Below are 20,318 nucleotides of genomic sequence, written 5' to 3'. Positions count from 1 at the left end.
CTGCTGGGTGCAGAGGGCTCCAGGGCATCGTCGTCTGGAAGGCCTGCTTATTATTTTTTAAATAAACGAAAACTAAGGCCCAGATATGTGAAGTCACTCATTCGAGGTTACATAGGTAATGGTTGAGTCATGATTCAAATTCAAGTTTGTTGACTCACACACAGTCCAGAGTTCTTTCTATCAGATTTATCTGCCTTAACACATGAACCTCCAAGTAGAGGAGGTCTGAATCGACAGGCTCTGTTTCCTGTGCAGGTAATCCCTTTCTCTCCTAATTCAGAGACCCCAGGAATGACTGACCCAAGCGTTGCCTTTTGTGCAGACATCAAGGGATAACTCTTGGAGAGAGTTTGGAGACAGGAGACCTGAGCCATAGTTCCTTCACTTAGGAAGGCCCTGGCATTTTTGCTGAGGAGCTCAAAACAGAAGCAGGGAGATATAAAGGACATGGAATGTGCTTGATATTATGAGTTGGAACTTGTATAGGTCTCCCCATCAGAAGAATATTGTAAATTAAAGAGTGGTTAGTTGAACTTGAATTAGAATTGTGAGTCCTGTCCTTCCCATTCAGTATGGAGTTAAATCCCCTTTTCATGTCTGATCTATGAGCTCAATCATTTATAATGTTTCTATGGAAAAATGAATTCTGAGCTATGAACAACATCTCAGAGAATAAACCTTTATTTCTCAACTGCTTCTTAGACTGGGGGCTGTCTGTAGTGATATAAATTCAAAGCCATTCTATTTTTATTTTACCTCTGGCTTCATACAGAATTTCCCACATGTCTGGAACATAATTGTGGTCTCTGATGAAAGAATCAATCTTCCCCTACTTCCTTCCTCCCTACCCTACATTTTTCTAAAATATAGCTTAGATGTCTTACTCCAATTTTAAAATATAAAAGTGTGGGGTTCGTTTTTGTTTTTGTTTTTCTTTATAAAGAGAAATTAAGGGTCGGAAAAATTAAAAGAGGGGGAAAAGGCAGTAAAAAGTTAGGTTACAAAATGTGTGCCTTAAGGTTGGTTACATGTTTTCAGACCAGCAGCAATTTGGCTGAGGCCTAGATCCTGGGCCATCCTTAAAGGTATGTACTACCTGTCATCTTGGGTAACAAATCAGCAACTCCATTTACATCTCCTACATTCATTTATTGCAAAACCTCCACACTGAGGGCACCCAGAGTCTTTTGCGAAAGACAGTTTGTTAGATTCCAGAATGTTCTCTATTGTTTTCAAATTTAGCACTCTACATTTATCATTGCTTCTAAGGATCTGCAGGAGCCTTGGGATCTATAAAGACAGCTGTGGTGTTTCCTTAGAATTCAGAGCAGCTCACCAGCTGTTCTCCCTTGGACTGACCCCCATGGGATGAATTCACCAATGCAGAGCAATCCCTGGGGGCTATTCATGGCATCATTCACACAGAAAGAGAGGCAGCTCAGGAGAGGTGGGAGGGTTTGGCTACCCAGCCTGGATTTTTTTCCAGAGTTTTGTGAGGAGAATAAGCAAAAAGTTAAGTGTATGAAGGCAAGGAATGAGCTAAATATGGAAGAATCAGTTGCCTATGAAGACACATGCATAGTAGGCCTTAGTGTGCTATCCCCTGACCTACCGCTCCCCTGTACCTCAGTGCTTTTCACATTTTTTAACACCCTAATATTACTGGGCAGTCAAATGTGAATGAAATACAGTGTAATTGGCAAATTACTTATGTAGGTTGCTGAATTTTTCTTGTATCTTTCATGAATGTATGGTGAAATGCATGATGGCTAATGTTCTAAGGAGGAAGGAATTCATCCTTTGTTTTTCCACCCAGTACGAAGCCCAAGAGAAAACCTGTCCCCAAATTTTGTAATCTATAAATTGCAAAACCAGAAGACAGCACAAAGATTCACCAATCAGCAAAGCACATGTGTGTATGCTGAAGAAAGGACAACAGAAAAAATGAGTGTCAAAAATTGAAAGCTTCAACTAGGCAGGTTTGAGGTTCAGGTCAAATACAGGAGGGGGAGGCACAAACACTCAGGATGGCCTCAAGATTTACCCAAATATGCCCAGTCATCCCTTAGATACACTCTCAGGGAGATTGTCTTGATGAAAAAAAAATTGTTTGAGTTGTTTATTTTAAAAATTATTTTCAATCACAGTTGACATTCGATATTATTTTATATTAGTTTCAGGGGGTTGGGATGATGTTTTACAGATTTAGCAAATCAAAATATAGCAGTTTATCTGGCAATCCTAGTTAGAAGAAAAGCCCCACAAATCTAGTAATGGCTGCATCAGAGATACCTTCGACTTTTCAAAAAACCTAATAGATAGTTAATATTTACCATAACATGGCCAATGACAATACCAACTTTCCACCCTCTCCCACCGCACCCCCAATTCCATGTATTCTTTCATTTGCTTTCTTATTCTGATTAGAAGTTTTGAGCAGCAACTATACGTGCCTCCAGAATGAAAAAAGAGAGAGAGAGAACACAAATTAATTACTTAATGCAGTTTGTTTGGAAGGATTTCTTTCAAAGTTTAGAGTCAATTGTAAATGGGTGGAGAGTGGGAACCACTGGAAATAGTGGGGAGGGGCAAATGGGAGGCATCAGATGGGTCTCTAAGGTCCCTCTGCTACAGTCTGCCCAGCTCTGCCCTTGATCAGTTTGCATAATAGGATTCAGGCTAAGATTTCATCTGAAGAGGCCTACTGCTAAAAGCCATCTGAACCGATTGTTCTAAATTAGATGTGCAGTCCAACATAGCAGCCACTAGCCACGTGTGCTATTGAGTACTTGAAATGTGGCTAGTCCAACTTGAGTTTTGTTGTAAATGTAAAATAAACAGCAGAGTTCAAAGACGGTACAAAAAAAAAGAATGTTAAAAAAAAAAATCTCAATTTTTATGTTGATTACATGTTCAAATGACAATATTTTGGATATATTAGTTAAACAAAATATATTAAAATTAATTTTTCTGTATTTTAAAGAATGTGATTACTAAAAATTTAGAAGTATGTGTATAGCTTGCATGGCATTTATATTGGATATTGCTGAAACACCATTCTGTGAGATACATAAAAGAAATTCTAGGTGGTATGAAGAGCACATGAGCATTCTCACATTAGTTTAGATTGTCCACTAATGTAAAGCACTTTCCAGCAGGAGGAATTTCATGTTTGTATTACTGAGAATCACTCTAAAACAATAAAAATATAGTCATTGAGCCTTCTCTCCAGGTTCTGTTTTTCCTTTTTCTCGGTACTAAGACTTAGTTGTTTCAGTTACAGTTGCAACCAGCTCAGGAAATTGGGGGCTGTGACTCTGGCCCTCTGTTTCAGAGAAACGCACGGATCCCGCCCGAAGCAGGAAGAGGCGGCTCCGGTGCAGATCAAGACCAACCGCGCCCTGCAGCCGGTACCTCAGCCCTGCTCAGCTGCCCGGCAGGGAGCCTGATGGGCGGCAGGTGCCTCCGAGCCAGTAGCAGCTTCCACTCTTCCAGTTTTATTTTTTCTTGTAGCTTTTTCTGCTCCTCTGATCGTAGCTTCTCAAGCTTTTTTTTTTCTCCTTGATTCCGACGGAGTGCATGGTTCCTCTGTTTTTATTCCCTCTTGTGAAGCTCCCTTCTTTTTCTTTCTCTCCAGTTCTAGTTTTTTCTTTTGTTGTTGTTGTTTTTTTTTTTTTTTCTGTTTCCTTTGTTGTTTGCTTCTCCTTTGCCTTGTTCTCTTGGCGCTTTTGTTTTCTCTGCTGTTGCAGCTCCTAAGGCAGCCCCTCGAGCTGCCGTTTCTTGAGGCTTCACTTAGGGGTTTGGTCGAATCATAAGAAACTTGAATGTTGCAGGCCACGGCCTCGCCGTCATATGTGAGCTTTGTCCTGCGCAGGTGCTGCTGGCTGGCATGAAGCCCATGTACTCCAGGTGTCCGACCTACACCTGGAAGGCCAAGTGCTCCTGGAAACTGAAGGTGTGGATTCGTGCCTGTCATATTCCGGTAGGGGGGCAGCACGTCCCGGTAGGGGTCCGTGTCTCCGTTTCCCCAAACACCTTGACCAGAGTCTTCGTGCCTGGGCTTCTCCAAGCCCGACTCCTTTGGGGAGAACCATTTTTCAGGGTAGCCCCTCCAGGTGAATCGTATCTGCCTACTTCCTGGCAGCATTTTGTTCATATCCTTTTCATTGTGGAAGAAGGCGCCCCAGTCGTGTCGGGTGGGGAAATTGATTGTGAACTTGGTGATGTGCTCCTTGTGGATGGTCTTGTCGTGGAGGCAGGCCAGGAAAGGCTTAAGCAGACTCTTGTTCTCCACCTCGCCCTTGAAACGGATGAAGGCCTCGGTGCTCTTGGAAATCTGGAGTGTGGAGAACTGGTGGCTGTGCTCCATGCCCTTCAGCCTTTCCATCACGTCCCAGTGGGATGGACTTCTCTGGCTGCTTCAGCTGCGGGAGGGCCTCACTGATGGTCATCTTTGTGATGGGCTTGAGATGGAGGCCAAACAGATGGCAGAGCTCCACTGCCCAAGACGGGTCATGGACTGTAGTAGCCGCTGGGGCTTTGGGCCTACATCCCTAGCCACTGCCGCCCTGGCTGGAGCTCGCTGCTATACCCTCATGACCTCAGCAGGTGTGACCTCCCCTACTGGCGCCGCCACCATCTGCCAAGGTGCTCTTGATCAGAGGTGCCCCTGATGTGACCCAACACCTCCACCCGCTCCTGTGACAGTGCTGAGAGCTAGAGCTACAAAGATAAGACATTAATTTGTGCCTTTGAGGACCTCAGTCTACCTCGGCGAGGGACAAAGAATAAGTAAACAATTACAAAATATTCCCTCTGGGCTGCAGGGACCTTGACTCTCCTGTTCACAGTTGTGTCAACACTGTCTGGCCCATAGTGCTGGATAAATATTTATTGAATAAATAAATAGATGAATGAATGCAGAGTACTAAAGAAACACAGAATGGAGGAGTTAGGGAAGCCTTTCTGGGGAAATGCTGATTATAAAATTTATATAGAAAAAGGGCTAGGGGAACCAACATAATTTTAAAAACAGTAACAGGAATGTATCCTACCAGCTATCAATATCAACCTAATAAGTTTTAGCAAAATATTGTAGGAGGTATTTCTTTCCTAAATGCTGAGAAGAATTCACCATGATCATATTTCTGTGTCAAGCTGTGGAAGAAAATGAGCAGATTTGGATTTTAGAAAGATCGCTCTGGAAAAATTGTACAGGATGACCTGGGTTGGGGGTAAGACCAGAGTTGGGGTGACATGTTGGTTACTTCAGAAAGTCAGCTAAGAGATGCTGAGAATGAGGATAGTGAGAATGGAGAGAGAGCTGAGTAGAGAAATGTTTAGGAGAGAGACTGCTTAGGAGACAGAATCAACAGACCTTGAGATTTACCTTTGCTAGAGGGTAGGTAGGTTGTGCAGGAGGCAAGGGGAGGATGAATTCAAGGTATCACACCTGGGCAATTGGTTGGACAGTGGGTCTATTAACAGAAGGAGTGAATCTCAGAGGAAACCCAGATTGGGTTTACTCTGGGACATATAAGTAGGTATCTGGAAACTAAAAATGGAACTTGGGAGAATCTGAGGCAGACATCTTAAGTAGTTGTTGAAGTAATGAAAGATTTCTCTAGGGGGATTCCAAGCTCAACAGGTAGAGAAGGAAGACAGAATAGGTGGAAAACACTTCCTGGATGGGCAGAGCTTGTATCTGGGCCTTGAAGGATAGGAGACTCTGAAGAGGCAGCAGTGTGGTGCAGGAGCAGCCCAGGTCAGAGGCAGATGTGGAAGCTGAGAGACAGCAAAGGGTGCTGATGCTGGAGAGGACTGGTTATGAGGTTGACAAGCTAGGAACCTCCAAAGGTGGTGAACAAAAGAGAGGGGCCAAGTAGGATGGAAAACTTTTCATTTTTCCATTTGCACATGCAAAATGATAGCTACACCCTCACCTTTGCATTCTTTGCAAATTGGGTGGCATCTCTCACAGGTCTGCGTGCTTTGGTCTGCATAGTAATGCTCTGGGCAGGTGCGATGACACTCTCCCTTGGAGTGGAGCAGAAAGAAAAATGTATCGCAAGATAGGCAGTCGCTGGGCTGCGGGCCCCGGCACGCCTTGCAGCTCTTGTTACACCTCTCACACCGTCCCGTGGAGTTTTCTGCATAATACCTGAAACCGAGGAGGAGAGCAAAGACTGAATGCTAAGCTTTGCTCCTAAACGGAGTGTGGTGGAAGAATCATGGTTACTCAGACAGTATTCATTTACAAGCTGGGTTACTTTAGACTCTTTACTCGTTAGTTTCATTACTAATTATATTAACAAATCTAATGAATGATTCTCAGTTTTCTTACCCGTGAATAATTGGGCATTACAATCCCTTCCCTGCTATTTGTGAGGATTAAATTAGATAATACATATGAGACGACCTAGTACTTATCACACATAGTAGTGCCACATTGACTGGTCACTACCTTTGCTTTCTGTATACCCACCTGCTTTTCCACTTGAAAATTCAAGCTTTAAGTTGCATTGAATGGGATCAGGGAATGGAAGACATGTTAAATGTACCTCTGAATTCTTCTAATTTCTCAATTAAAAAAAAACATCTTGAAACAGAAGGTGACATGAGTGATATTCATGTCTTCATAATAATAGATGTAACCTCTATTGAAAAGATTTCTGGGGGCTAACTATAATTTCATTAAGTTTCTATAATACTATATATCTGATAGTACACTAAGGACTTCATCAATTTAATATTTCACCTTGTTGAACCTAAAAATGAGACACTAGAGTGCGGCAGTTAGGAACTTGCCCTTTGCAACAAGACTGCATGGGGTCAAAGCCCATCCATCCCACTTATGAGCTGTGCAACCTTGGGCAAATCACATAACATCTCTGTGTCTCAGGTCTGTAATATGGGGATTACTGTAAGTACCTAAAATTAAACAAGTTATTACTGAGAAATTTATTAAAATAGTGCCTGACATATTATTAAGTAATTAATGTATGTTAGTGATAATTATGAATTTTATGATTAATCCTCATAGCAAACCTTATGATTTACATATTATGATTTCTATTTTACACGTGTAAAAATTGAAGCTCAGGGAATTTACACAACTTGCTTAAGGGCAAACAGCTAGTAAAGTGGGCAATGTGATTTGAATTTATCTGTTCAGTACCACAGTAACAGCAGTGCATTATTTGAAGGAAAATTAAACATTTTCAAGTAAGATAGAAGTGAGAAAAGGAATCATTGTCCAAGATGAACTTCTAGAGGTCATATGACCCATGTTGGCATCTCTGGACATCTGACACTGAAGCTATTCTAGAAACCAAAGGCTCACCCTTGGTTCTCTGGCACAAAACTATTAGCTTCATTAGGTTTTGTTTTGTTTCGTTTTATTTTAATTTACTTCAGTTCTACTAACTTGTTGAAAACTAACACCATGGCTAGATAAAGTTGAGCCTGCTTCTACGTAGCCATTTGTCATTGGTCTGAATGAGTACACTTGTACCTCAGTGGCCCAGTTAGTGGCAAATCAAGCCTAGTTTCACCTTCTGCAGCTAGGTGGAGAACAATTAATGGTACGAGTCAATCAGTGAGATTCGGAGGTATTTGAGTGACAAAGTGATGAAAAGAGAACAAAAGAAAGCACCAACAATGAATTGAATTATTGATAAAGATCACATAAGATTCAAAAGAGAAAGCAACAGGGAAAAGTAAAAACCCACACAAAACAGAGGGAATACAGAGGATTGAAGTCAGAAGATCTGATTTTCAGTTTTGACTCCACCATGTATTAGTAACTGTGACTTTGGGCAAGTCATTCAACCTCTCTGAGCCTTGCTTTCCTCATCTTTGAAATGGAGAGAATATCAACATCATAGGATTGTTGTAGAGTCACATCATAATGTAAAGATACATCGTGAGTGGAAATACTATGTAAACTCTAAAGCAGCATACAAACATTCTTTACTAATGTTATGAAGATGAAGAGAATCAGTAGAAACTGTGGGAAAGAAAGCTTATCAATGCCAAGTAGGTTTTAAAAATAATCAAAGGGTAGTGCTAAAAGGAAGAATGGAGAGGTTAGTGGATCAGTTTAAAAGAAGAATAGAGTGGCACTGCTTACTTTGATGACTCTTGCATGAAAATCTTTTGAGCCTTACAGCCTGGAAGAGGATCCTGTGCAAAAGTACGAACAGTAACAGACCTCTAAGATCCTGCTCTGAGGTTAAACACCAAAGAACTGCGTGTGTTGGGACAGGGTGCAGAGATTTACATACCTGCCTTTCCAAGGGAAAGAGATTTGACATCTGAAGTGTATGCAATGCATGTGAATCATTGATTTTACAAGAGGAACCATTTCAGTTTAATATCTCCACTTACACTTCATTCATACCCTATTCATTCCCCATTAAAGAGATTTATGGCAACCCATGCCTCTCTTCTGAATGGGCAACTTCGCACACCATGGAACCATTGTCTTCTTAATTCCATGGTCACAATCTATTCAGATCACAGGATTTTACCCCTTTTTTGTGCTTTAGACTTGATTTGATGACTTGATTTGAGGAAGATGGATATTCTTTATATGGGATCCACATTTCTTCAGGCACTTATTAGAATGAAGGGGAAGGGCTCAGGCAGGCCACCCCATAACCTCTCTTGTCTGGCAGGGTCCTATCTTCATTGATCTATGTGGCTGGATACTGCTAATGTGTGTGCTTCTTTTCTGGGGTGTTGTAGTAACGTGTGAAAAATAAGAGGTGTTTTTCTTCTAGGAGCTTGTAACTTTCTTGGGAAGAGATATATAAGAAGAATAAGTTCTTGAAGGTCAAAGTCTGTCTTACTCTTTTTATACATACAAGGTGTTCTTCATTAAGCATGTGTTGAATGAATGGGTGAATGAATGAGGCAAATCAAAACATAAGGCAGTGCATAGTACTAAAATGAGTCATCTAGCAGTGATTGCTTAAAACTGAAGAGATGTGCCAATTTGGGCGAAAGCATTTGGGGAAAATCTAAGGTTACAACCTTTCAATTTGGGTCTGGAAACTCTCAATGCTCTAGTTTACTCACTGGGAAGGAAGAGTTAGCAACAGGCCTGTAATCAATCTTTTTCTTTACTGGGATGCCTGTGGGTCAAAAAGGGATGACCCAGTCAAATCCTTTTCCAAACATGCTGGTAAGAAGACCTGGTAAATACACTAGTAGTTTCTCCTAGCAAAAAAATAATAGAGAGTTCTTAACTGTAAAATGCTTTTGAAGGATACATCTGTGTGTCTAGGTTGCTTATAATAATGAATCCTGTAATTTGTGGGTTTATGGGGGCATGGCAGGTTGAAGAATTAGTGGAGAATTAAATAGAGATATTTAACTGAAATTGTTCCTTTTGTGAAATCTATGCTCCACATGCATCGCTTAGACCTCTCATATTAAATCTGATCAAAATAAATCCTAATGAAGATGAGAAAGCACCTACATTCATGGTCTTGGACTTCTCTAAAGGAAGAATGCTTTACCTCTGTCTTGTGATTGCTTATATCCTTTGAATTATGAGTGAAGTTTGGCCTGTGAGTCTGATTTGACAATCTGACACTTTGTGTACTTTCACTGGGTCACTCACCTTTCCTGTCTCCTTTTCCATTAGTATGAACTGGCTGAAATCCTTTAGACACTATTGGACCTGGGTTCGACTCTCATCTTTATCCCTTGCTAGCAGTGAGAATTCAATCTGGTTATATACATGTTCTCAGACTTAGCTTTCTCATCTGTAAAATCGGTTTGTTAATAGTGAGATCTGGAGTGGTTATGGGATTACATTAGGGAAAAGTCTGTTGAGCAGCTTACCCTTCCCTGCATTGGGGCAGGCACTCCTTTCCCAGCTGGAACCAGCCTGGTTGGCAGGAGAGACACTGCATACTGTGTCTTCCTTCACATGTCCTACAAGAGCTGTGGCAGGGGGCACACCGGTGGCTGTCCTCGTCAGCGTAATAGTCCTCAGGGCAGTCCTGCACACAGGTTGTGTCTGCCAAGGGAAGAAAAGAGTCTGTCTTGGTATCAAGTATGACACATGTCTCCCAAACCTCCTCTCTTGGCTGCCCACTGTGCACCGTGGAGAGAGGGGAGGATGCAGGAGGAATGAGACAATGTCCCTGTGGGCTGATGGGTATTGTGGGAAGCTAGCACGAATGTCCAAGAAATAGAATCAACCATAAGGCCATTAGGAGTTGAAAGAAGAGAGAGGTCAGAGTGGACTGGCTGTGCTGGGCAGGACAGAAACCACAGTCTGTCAAACGTTGAAATGAGCTAGAGAATGTGTGGGTCTCCCAGGAGAGGGAGTACATTGAAAGCAGGGCCTGGGGTAGCAAGTGTCAGGACTCCATCAAAGAAAGCAGAAAGTGTGATGACACGTTCCCACAATTTTACTTCTCTATTTCTAGCCTTGAATATATGCCCTCTAGTAATGTATAAGATTTTACCCTCAGGTCTGCTGTGCTGTCCACAGTGTGGCTCTTGAAATTTAAATGAAATCAATAAAATAAAAGTAAAACTTCAGTTCCTCAGTTGTATGAGCACAGACAGAGACCATTTCCATCATGACAGAAAGTTCTATGGACATTGAGACTGTTTTGCCCATGTATTTAACAATTAGATTAAAACCTCAAATCCTGAACTCTATACAGCAAGATGGGTTGGAGCCGGGGTCGTTCAGCCCCACACCACCCCAGTCTGTCCTCCACCAACCCCAATGGAGCTGTGGATTCTTGCCTTTTCTTCTTCCCGAACAACATTTAGGGGTGGAAATTGAGGGTGGTTTAATTAGAAAGTAAAAAAACTGAGATTTGCTGGCTTTGCAGGTCAGCACGCAGTTCTTAGAGGCAACTTCTTCCCCAGATTCTGCTTAATCTCACTGAATGGAAGTCAGGCTCTCCTCAGTTTTTAGTGTGAGCCACTGGCGAATTCTAGGCCAGAAGCCAGTTTGTCTCCGTAACTCCAGTGAGCATTAAGCACACTGAAAAAGCTGAGTCATATTAGAGCTCCTATGGAGGCAAACTCTGTGCTGGGAGATTCTCTGAGCTACTTCAGGGCAGGGGCCATGCCCTTCATCTCTGATTTTCCAGCACATAGCACAGGGGCACGTCCCTAGTAAATGTTTGTTTGGTGACTACTTTGTTCAAGATGCATGTTCAGTGGTTCATTGTCCAGTTGATGGATCTGGTTAACTAGAAGGAAGCCTTAATCCCCTAAAGATGAAACACAGCTGTATTAGTTTCTTATTGCTGTTGTAACATAGTACCATAAATTTATGGCTTAAAACAATCCAACTATATCATCTTATAGTTCTGGAGGTCGGATGTCTACAATGGGGACATAGGGCTATGTTCCTTTCGGAGGCCTCAGGGAGAATCTTTCTTTGCCTTTTCCAGCTTCTGGATTCCTGCATTCCTTGGCTTGTGGCCTCCCCCTCCAGCGTTATAGCCACAGCATAGCATCTTCTCTCTCTCTGGTCCTCTGTTTTGACATCAAGTAGCCTTGAACTACTAACTTTGGTCATCCTGCCTCTCTTTTGTAAAGATCTTTGTGATAATCCAGGATAATCTTCCCAAATCAAGACCATTAATTCAATCACATCTGCAAAATCGCTTTTGCTGTGTAAGGTAGTGTATTCCCAGGGCCTGGGGATTAGGATGTGGACATTTTGGGGGGAGCATTATTCAGTTTAGCACACCCTCCTGAGGAATTATCTAGTTTATAACTAGCCTGACTCACATGGGGGTAGTAGTGAGGGACAGGGTGGGGGGATATGAGAGGATGAAGCCTGAGCATAACCTGGGTCCAGCCCTTGGGAGACTGTGTACAGAGTTGCACAGTGTGTACTGTGTTACACACCAGTGCTGAAGTCTCAGTTGTAGTCTAATTCGTATCCCTAGTTTAAGGGAAGAACACCTTGTAGTGATAAGATGTCTTTCTGTCTATGCGAAGGCACCGGAGGTGATCACTGGGGATAATTAGAAAAGAAGGGCCAGGTGGTTGGGATGATATGGGAGGTCTGGAATGTTCTCATGAAACAGTAACTGCTGGGATGAAAGGTCCCTGAGATTTGTGTAATCGGAGATAAGATGGGTAGATAGAGAAGGCTGGTATCTGTGAGTATTTCCTATTGGGAGGTGATCAGGAATGGTGTGAGGAGAGCTATCCCTGTGTCTTAGCAGGGGAATGGTGCCGTTGCTGATGACACCTCAACAAGAAGAGGGAAAATTGAGACATATTTCTACTCTGAGTGTCTCGCTTCTCAGGTCTACTCTACTGGGTTGGGGAAATGAATGCTAATACTTTCTACATCTTTAGCATATTTGTCTCTTTCTTCTCTCTTTCCTATGCTCCTCCCCTGCTCTTTCTTTCAGTTGAGTCAGGGTTTGTTTTATTTTCTTTCTCCGATTCCTGTAGTAAGCCTAATCACAGTATCCCTGGAAACCTGAGTGCATTGCCTCACGTTAGCAATAACCTTCACAGGTGACCTGTTGGAGGTGGCCAGTGCCAGACTGTGCCATACTTTGTTCAAGAAGATTTATTAATCAATGGATGATAAATCAAGGGGAAATTCTGACGAGGAGCTGAATATCCACATGTTCATAAAGTATCTCTCCACAGACTGCTTTTTAATCAGTAGTACCTACCCAGTGGAGAAATTGAACAGCACCCTAAACAGATGACCAAAATTAGCATCACCATCATGTGTCTCCAGAAGGACACACATCACCTATGCAGTATTACTGCTGAGAATGCATAATCTCCATCTAATTATGGGGGAACATCACACAAACCTCAGGGGAGGGTTAGGGACTATTTCTTCTAAAATGTCGATATTATAAAAGACAAAGAAAGTCTGTGGAAATGTTTCAGATTAAAGGAGGCAAAAGAGACTGGGCATCTAAATGCCATAATTGTAGACTGGAAACCCAGTTCCAAAGGGGGATTGACACAATTATAATACAGATGATATGTTAAAGTATTGTATCAATGTGCAATTCACTAGAGTTGACAACTGTACTGTGGTTATGTAAGAAAGCATTTCTGTTCTTAGGAAATAAATACATACTGAAGCATTTGTGGGAAAAGGGCCATGATGTATGTAACATATCCTTAAATGGTTCACAAACAATATATTGTGAATTATGTATGCATATACAAATGATAAAGCAAATGGGGTGAAAGATTAACAGTGGGTGAAATGGGTAAAGGGCATATGTGCAATGTTCCTTGTACTATTCTCACTCCAGCATTTTTTCTGTAGGTTTGGGAATTTTCCAAACACAAAGTAAAACATTAAAAAGAAAGACACCAATATCTACTGGGCACCAGGCATTGTGAAAGGTAGTTTCCCAGATGGAGGGAAAGACAAAACCCGCCTCAGAGGAAAACGACTCACTGAGAAGGAGGCTGTGCCTCAGGCAGGTGAGACACTGGTCCTCGGAGGGTCCTGAGCAGCGGAAGCACTTAGCGTGACAGGGCTTGCAGCCCAGAGCCCCCTCATCCCAGTACTCGGAGGGGGCGCATTCTTTGTGAGGCACACACTTCCCGTGGTTGTTCACGCTCAGGCCTTCCGGACACGTTGTGCAGGTCCCAGATGATGAGCAGGTCTGGCAGGACTTGTGGCAATCTGTGGGCGGGTGGGAGCAGCAGACAGAGAGTGAGAGAGGGCCAGGGCGCCCATCCCCCTGGGAGGAGTATTCACATTCGTTCCTCTTTTCTTCTCGAGATTTCTAGGGCTCTGTGCCAAGGGTGTGGAGCTAGGAATTGGGTGCAGCTCTTGGGCTCTGGGTAGAGCATTCTTGTTGCAAATTGAGAAAAAAATTCTCTATAATAATTAGACAGCGCATTCCTGCAACAGCCACCTCAGAAACTTTAGTAAGACTTACTGTAATTTCCCAAACTGCAGCAAAATGATAATAAGCAATTCTGCAGCATCACGGGCCCACACTGCTTTGTGGCCCTTTCACCACAATAACTCCTCTATGTTGTGGTCCTCCCGTGACTTCCCAGAATACCTTGAACTTGCCATAATATTGATATATATTATAATTACCTATTGACAAAAAAGGCCTCTTTTATATTCATTTATGAATGCACAACGCCTATGAGAGGGCCTGGCATATAATAGGCACTCAGAAAATATTTGTTAGACAAATAAAATAAAAGCAGTTAACCTAGGCATTTTAGCAGTGCCATTAACCTCTGCCTAGAATTTTCTTTTTCCAGATCTATGTGTGGTTTGCTTCCTGCATTTATCAGTGATATGTTCCAGGCCTCCCTCTCTCTAATTTCATCTATCATTCTGCCCAATTTCCTGTCCCCCTTCCCTGCCTTATTTTCCTGTTGACTTATCTTCTTTAGAGTCTGCCTTCCCCAAAAGAATGTAAACTCTAAGAGGGCAGAATTCTGTCTGTATTGTCCCCTGCTGTTCCTTAGGCCTGGAAGAGCACATGGCACATAGTAGGCCTCCAGTAAGCACTCACTGTTTGACTCGACACATAATATTATTATGGTGATTGTCATCATCTCATTTTATCTAGATCAGGAAATTGAGGCTCTATGTGCTAAGTCACTTCACTGGAAAAAGGGACGGTCAGGAGTGAAACACAGGACCTTAATGAACATTAGCTCTTGCTATTTCTGCTCCAGTGCTTTGGGAAAGGTATGGGATTCTTAGAGGTGTCTATGCTATCTCGTAGGGGATAATTCAGGGTGATCAGAATGGATCCCAAGTCCTTGTGTTTCTTAGAGGAGATCCTGTTTGGAGATTGCATGGTTCTGGATGCTTTTCTACATCCACCTAAATCTTAATGTTTAGCTCAGGTCCTTTGTTTCTTCTTTCTGGAAAATAAGGTCGTCACCCTTTTTTTTCCTAGTGCCAGCTTCCCTCAGCCTCCCTCTGGACTGGTGGAAGGAAGGTGCAATAACAGTGCAGGGAGAGACATGAAGACAGTTTCCAACAGTTGAGTTGGTCTGAATGAGCCCAGGCACCTGCATTTTTCCAAAGGTCCTTATTCTAATGGGCAACCATGGGATGAGAACCAGGGTCCTTTCTCAATGAGAAAAATAAATCTGGTAAATTAAGTAAATGTATTCTGAGACCTGTAATATTCTCTATATGCAGATTACTTTTATTTTTGAACACCAGGGAAAGGTCAGACGTTGAAACCCATTTCCTGCCCTAGTACAGGTAAGATGGCACTGCAGGCCTTTGGATGAATCTCTAAACTTCTTGTGGGAACAAGTCCTCAGTTCCCATGCATCCCATGCTGACTCCTGTCTCTTCTGCTTCGCAGGCACAGTGGCCCATCTTCAAATCCATGTTCTTTGGGACATTGACACTAAAGAGTGCTTTACATAAAACACACAAAGCGTATATTTGGATCATAAGGCTAGAGCAGAAAGCCTTCAGGAGTAAGATACATCTTCATGTCCTGCCAAAAAACATTTCTCTGAATCCATTCTGGGACATAGGTAGCCCAAGGTTTCTCCTGCCATGTGAGTTCACCCTCGAACTCGCACTATGCTCAGGGGGCCTGCTTCTCAATCTTTTGTTTGCTTGGAGGCAACACTGGGGGCTAAATTACCACAGGTTGCCTCGTTTTAGTGAATCCTATGACTATAGCTAACAATGCTGTATTGTATACTGGGAAAGTTGCTAAGAGAGTAGATCTTAAATGTTCTTAACAAAAAAATAAAAAAAATAAAAATGGAACTATGTGAAGTGATGGATGTGTTAACTGACCTTACTGTAGTCATAATTTTTCAATATATATGTATATCAAGTCATCATGCTGTATACCTTAAACTTAACACAAATGAAGTATAATATGTCAATTATGTCTCAAAAAAAAAATGGGGAAAAAGGAGATAAGTCCCTTTTCCCAGAATGCGTCTCTCACTTGCTTGAGCATTCCTCTAGTTATGGGCAATTTGTTCAGTTTTTCTGTTTCCTGATAATTAGTAAGAAGAAAAGAATCCATGCCCAGTGGAAACATAAGGACACATAAATAATAGCAGATCCTTTCTCGAATGTGTAGAGGTTGATGTGCTGAGTGGGAGATGGAATGGGGACCCACGGCAGGAGGAGCTGAGGGTGGTGAGGAGGGAAGGAGGGGAGCTTTAGGAGGCAGATGATGAAGGGAGATATGAGGCACCGAGAAAATCCTCTATGGCTGGGCATTCCTTATGCTGCTATAAACCTTTATGAGTTAAAGTTTTAAGAAAAATCTTCCATTTCGGGTGACTTTTAAGGCCCATTATCTGTGTTGTAAATGTTCACGTGAGACTCCTTTTTGATCCGCTACTGTTGTGAGAAGTGTCAACATGACTCATTGCTGATAAAAGTTACATGATCAAAGCTAACGAATGATTCATTTAAAGAAAAACAATAAATCAGAGCAGATTGAAAACATGAGGGAAAGGGGTGGAACAGCAGCTCTGGAGCTGGAACTGTGCAAACCCTGCTTTGTCTCGGCAGAAACCCATAATCCCATTAGGTTCCCGGGGATGCAGCACTCGGCCGTGTACCCTGGGTTTTTACCTTTGCAATCTTTAGTCTCTTTTTCATAGTAAGTCCCTGCCGGACACGCATTCAAACATTGTCCATCATAGAGAACCAGGGATGAGTCAGCGCAGAGGTCACAGTCGTCCGCCGAGGGGCCGTTGCACTCCAGACAGTCTTCATGGCAGGGAACGCACTGGCGCTCGTCCGCGTAGAAGTGTTGGGGACAGGACTGATGGCAAGTATCCTCATATAGGAAGGACCCAGGCATACAGTCTGTGGGGGAGGGAGATACAGCAGGTTACCCCCAGGAGACAGGAGAAAAGCATTCATTTCTTCCACAGTGGCTAGCCCAGCCCCCACTACTTGACCTGAGTGTACACTTGCCCCATCCCCACCCCACCAGGACACATCCTCCATGTCACACAAGCCCTGCCTTGGGTTTGGAGCCCACATATGGAGGCCCCATTAGATGGTGCTGGGTTTATATCCTGAAATGCTTAGGAGTGCAAAAAATTATAGTGCTGTGGCAGACAAGTGATAGCTGAGATGCTGGAGGTATTGTTCTGAAAACCCGAAAAGCATTACCAGATTTTTCAAGCTGTATTGAGCACCTAAGGCTCTATTTAACACTGAAAGCAGTTTAGGAATTCTTAGATTAATTTTTCATTTGCTGGTAGGGTAGACCAATGAAATATACATGGTTAATCAGTATGAAGAATGCATTGCGTGTTTATGTTCATTCTCTTCTTTTGGAGGGAATTCTGGAAAACACTTTAGGTTACCCCAAAAGAATCCTTTGGATAGCACAGCATCAGTTAAATGAGTCTGTCTTATTCTGCAGAGGAAATAAGCCTTTCTTGGGAGATAATTCCAGAGAAAAAACTCCTAGTCAGAGTGCTAGTCTTAGAGTTGCTGGTAACTTGGGACAGTGCTTGGCACACCCTAAATGCGCAGTACATGCATGTGGAAGAAATCACGTACAATGGGCTTTTGTCTGTCTTAACTTACAGAATCCATAATGGAAAGGCTTTATCTCACCCTCACTTTCCTCAGTGACGCGCACAGAGGTATATAAGTTTCAGTAAAGATAGGGACACTGATTCCCCTAGTCCTGCTTGGAAATCCCGCCCTCCAATAGTTGGCCCCCAGCCGGGTGGCTTGGCAGAGCCACACTCTCTCCTGAGATGCTCCAAGATACCTTTGCACGTTTTCTCATGGATGCACTCCTGACACATCTCTGGGCAATGCTTGCACACCCCCTCCACGGCCACGTGCCTCTCAGAGCAGGTTTCCTGGCACGCTCCCTGGTGCAGGACAAGGCCTCCTTCACAAGAGTGGCAGTTGGTGGCATTCCCTTTACATGTTTTGCAAGGGGAGCTACAGCGTCCACATGTGCCATCTTCTGCATAGAAGCCCCTGTAGGGAGAAGAGAGATGGGCTGGAGAAGCCTTCCAAGTAGGGAAATTATTCAGACCTGGTGGCAAAGGAGTTAGGACTGAAAATGGAAGGAGTGCTGCTATTGTGGACCAACATGAATCCATCAGATTTCCTGAGGAGGTGTGGTCAAACATCAAGTCTGGAAAAATAAAATGAAAGGGTAGATAGCATCCTCATGAATTTAGTTTGTTTGAAAACAACTTTGTTAATTTATATTTAATTTAGTCATCTTCTGATTTCCCTATTTTGTCCCCTAATTTTCACTTCTTTTTTTTGTTAGAGCAGAAAATGTTTTTTATTCCATTTAATATGTGTTTAATGAAAAAAATTCAATTTAACAAATTCAAAACATTATTTTTAAAAGGCTCAAAGGGTTTAATTCCTTGTAAAATTGGAACCACTTTGCTTTTGGATATTCTCAACCAACCTCTGATGGCTTTTTCAAACACACACATATAACATTTGCACACAGCATCAAACATATTTGGGACACCGCTATTGGAGGATTGGTTTGTGTGCTTCACTTCTTCCAGGTGGAGTTCTATGTCTGTATATATAAGAAAGGCTCCGTGTGACACATTGCTTCTGGTATGGCAGTTTCTGTCAAATAAAAACATATGGTGTGTTCTCATCCACCTTATTCACTGGATCTGCCATCATGCAACTTCTGGCTGTTCCCCAAAGTCAAAATGACCATGAAAGGTAAATTTTTTTAATTGATTCAGGACCTTGAGGCAATCATGACAGCACAACAAAAGACACTCGCGAAAGAGGACTTTCAGAACTGCTTCAGAAAATGGCAAGAATGATGGGATAAGTGTGTTTGAAGTGAGGGGGGAATATTTTGAGGGGGATTAATGGCAATGTATCTTACTGTAATACATTTTTAAAAATTTAAACATTCACTGTAATTTTTTATCACACCTTATAGATCTGCCCAGTAATTTGTCCTCTTGTCTTCTCCTTGCATTAACAAAACTTATTTGTGAATACTTTATTTCACTGTTATTTTTATTTAAGAAGACGTTTCTTTTTGGGAGAAACGGCCACCTATATTAAGTTGTTAAATTCAAAGTACTTTATATTGAAGTGTTTTGGCTCAGATGAATATGTAATGTGAAAGCTGTGTCTGGAGGTTCTGGAGCTTTGCCTATAATTTAGACACCCATAGTGACAGTGCTTAAAGGAAGACCATTTTTCTTCTACCAGAGCTTCAAATCTGTTCATATTTGGTGACTATGAATGCAACTTATGTTTTACATTGTCTTTTGAACAATCACTATAATGATGTATATTACTACTGAAACTTTGTTTTTCATGAATATATATATATATATATATATATATATATATATATATATATATATATATTATATTTGAACAAGTAGTGGCCACTAATGCTGACGTACATATAATTCTGAATACCTGGATGCTGTTTTAGTGCAGGTTATGTTGCTGTTATAAATGTTGTTGCTGTTTTAGGATGGATCACACCCAAAAGGGCAATTTCTCAGAAATATCAACAACTTGAAAATGTAAAAGAAGCTGGCTGTAAAAAGCAGCCAGTCAAAAAGATCATATTTTTTAGCATTCTATTTATGTGAAATATTCAAGAATAGGCACATCTATAGGGACAGAAAGTAAATTAGTTGTTACTTAGGGCTGGGGGAAATTGGGAGTAACTGCTCAAAGGGTACAGAATTTTGTTTTTTGGGGATGATGGAAGTATTTTAAAATCAATTGTGATGATCACACAACTGTATGAATATACTAAAAAACATTGACTTGTACACTTTATATGGCTGAATTGTGTGGTGTGTGAATTATATGTCAATAAAGCTGTTATTTAAAAAAAAGAAAAAAGAAAACCCAGTTGGATGAGAAAGTGGCATTGTGCAATGACAATACACATGTACTTCAGTGCTAGAGAGATTTGGAAATCTTGACTGTACCATGTATTAGTTGTGTGATATTGGGCGTGCTACCCTTGTCCTCATCTGTAAAGTGGGGAAAACAATGGTGTCTGCATAAGAGGATTCATGTGAGGATAGATTGATTGTACATTTAAAACGCTTAGCATACATAGTGCCTAGATATCACAGACACTCAACCAGCAGCTGTTTCTAAATGGTTTCTTTTCCCTTGGAATTTCTTAGCTCTTTGTTATTTAGGCTCTAAGAAGTACAATGGTGATATTTTTTTAAGATAAATAAGCCATTTATTTGTGGCTAGAAAATAGAAATTGGCTGTTTATATTAATTAAATATTGGCAAGAATTGCCAAATTTGCCATTGTACTTCACTATGTATGAATTATCCTACTTAGATTGTATCTT

The 20,318-nt window shown here is 41.8% G+C and overlaps 1 protein-coding gene and 1 pseudogene across 2 annotated transcripts in view; both read right to left on the bottom strand.

Annotated features, from left to right (window-relative positions):
• PCSK5 (proprotein convertase subtilisin/kexin type 5) overlaps positions 1–20,318 on the bottom strand; it is a 404,636-nt gene that overhangs the window by 9,329 nt on the left and 374,989 nt on the right. For both annotated transcript variants that reach the window (XM_074330572.1, XM_019736691.2), the window contains 5 exons: positions 17,745–17,962; positions 16,583–16,819; positions 13,436–13,666; positions 9,853–10,030; positions 5,943–6,160 (listed from right to left, as the gene is read on the bottom strand). In XM_074330572.1, the coding sequence (XP_074186673.1) occupies positions 5,943–6,160; positions 9,853–10,030; positions 13,436–13,666; positions 16,583–16,819; positions 17,745–17,962 (1,082 nt within the window). The remainder of the gene's footprint in view (positions 1–5,942; positions 6,161–9,852; positions 10,031–13,435; positions 13,667–16,582; positions 16,820–17,744; positions 17,963–20,318) is intronic.
• LOC109449906 (A-kinase anchor protein 17A) lies at positions 3,233–4,874 on the bottom strand (annotated as a pseudogene).

Source organism: Rhinolophus sinicus, linkage group LG04 (assembly GCF_036562045.2).
Source record: "Rhinolophus sinicus isolate RSC01 linkage group LG04, ASM3656204v1, whole genome shotgun sequence".
NCBI lineage: Eukaryota > Metazoa > Chordata > Mammalia > Chiroptera > Rhinolophidae > Rhinolophus > Rhinolophus sinicus.
This window is presented reverse-complemented; position numbering and strand designations above follow the sequence as displayed.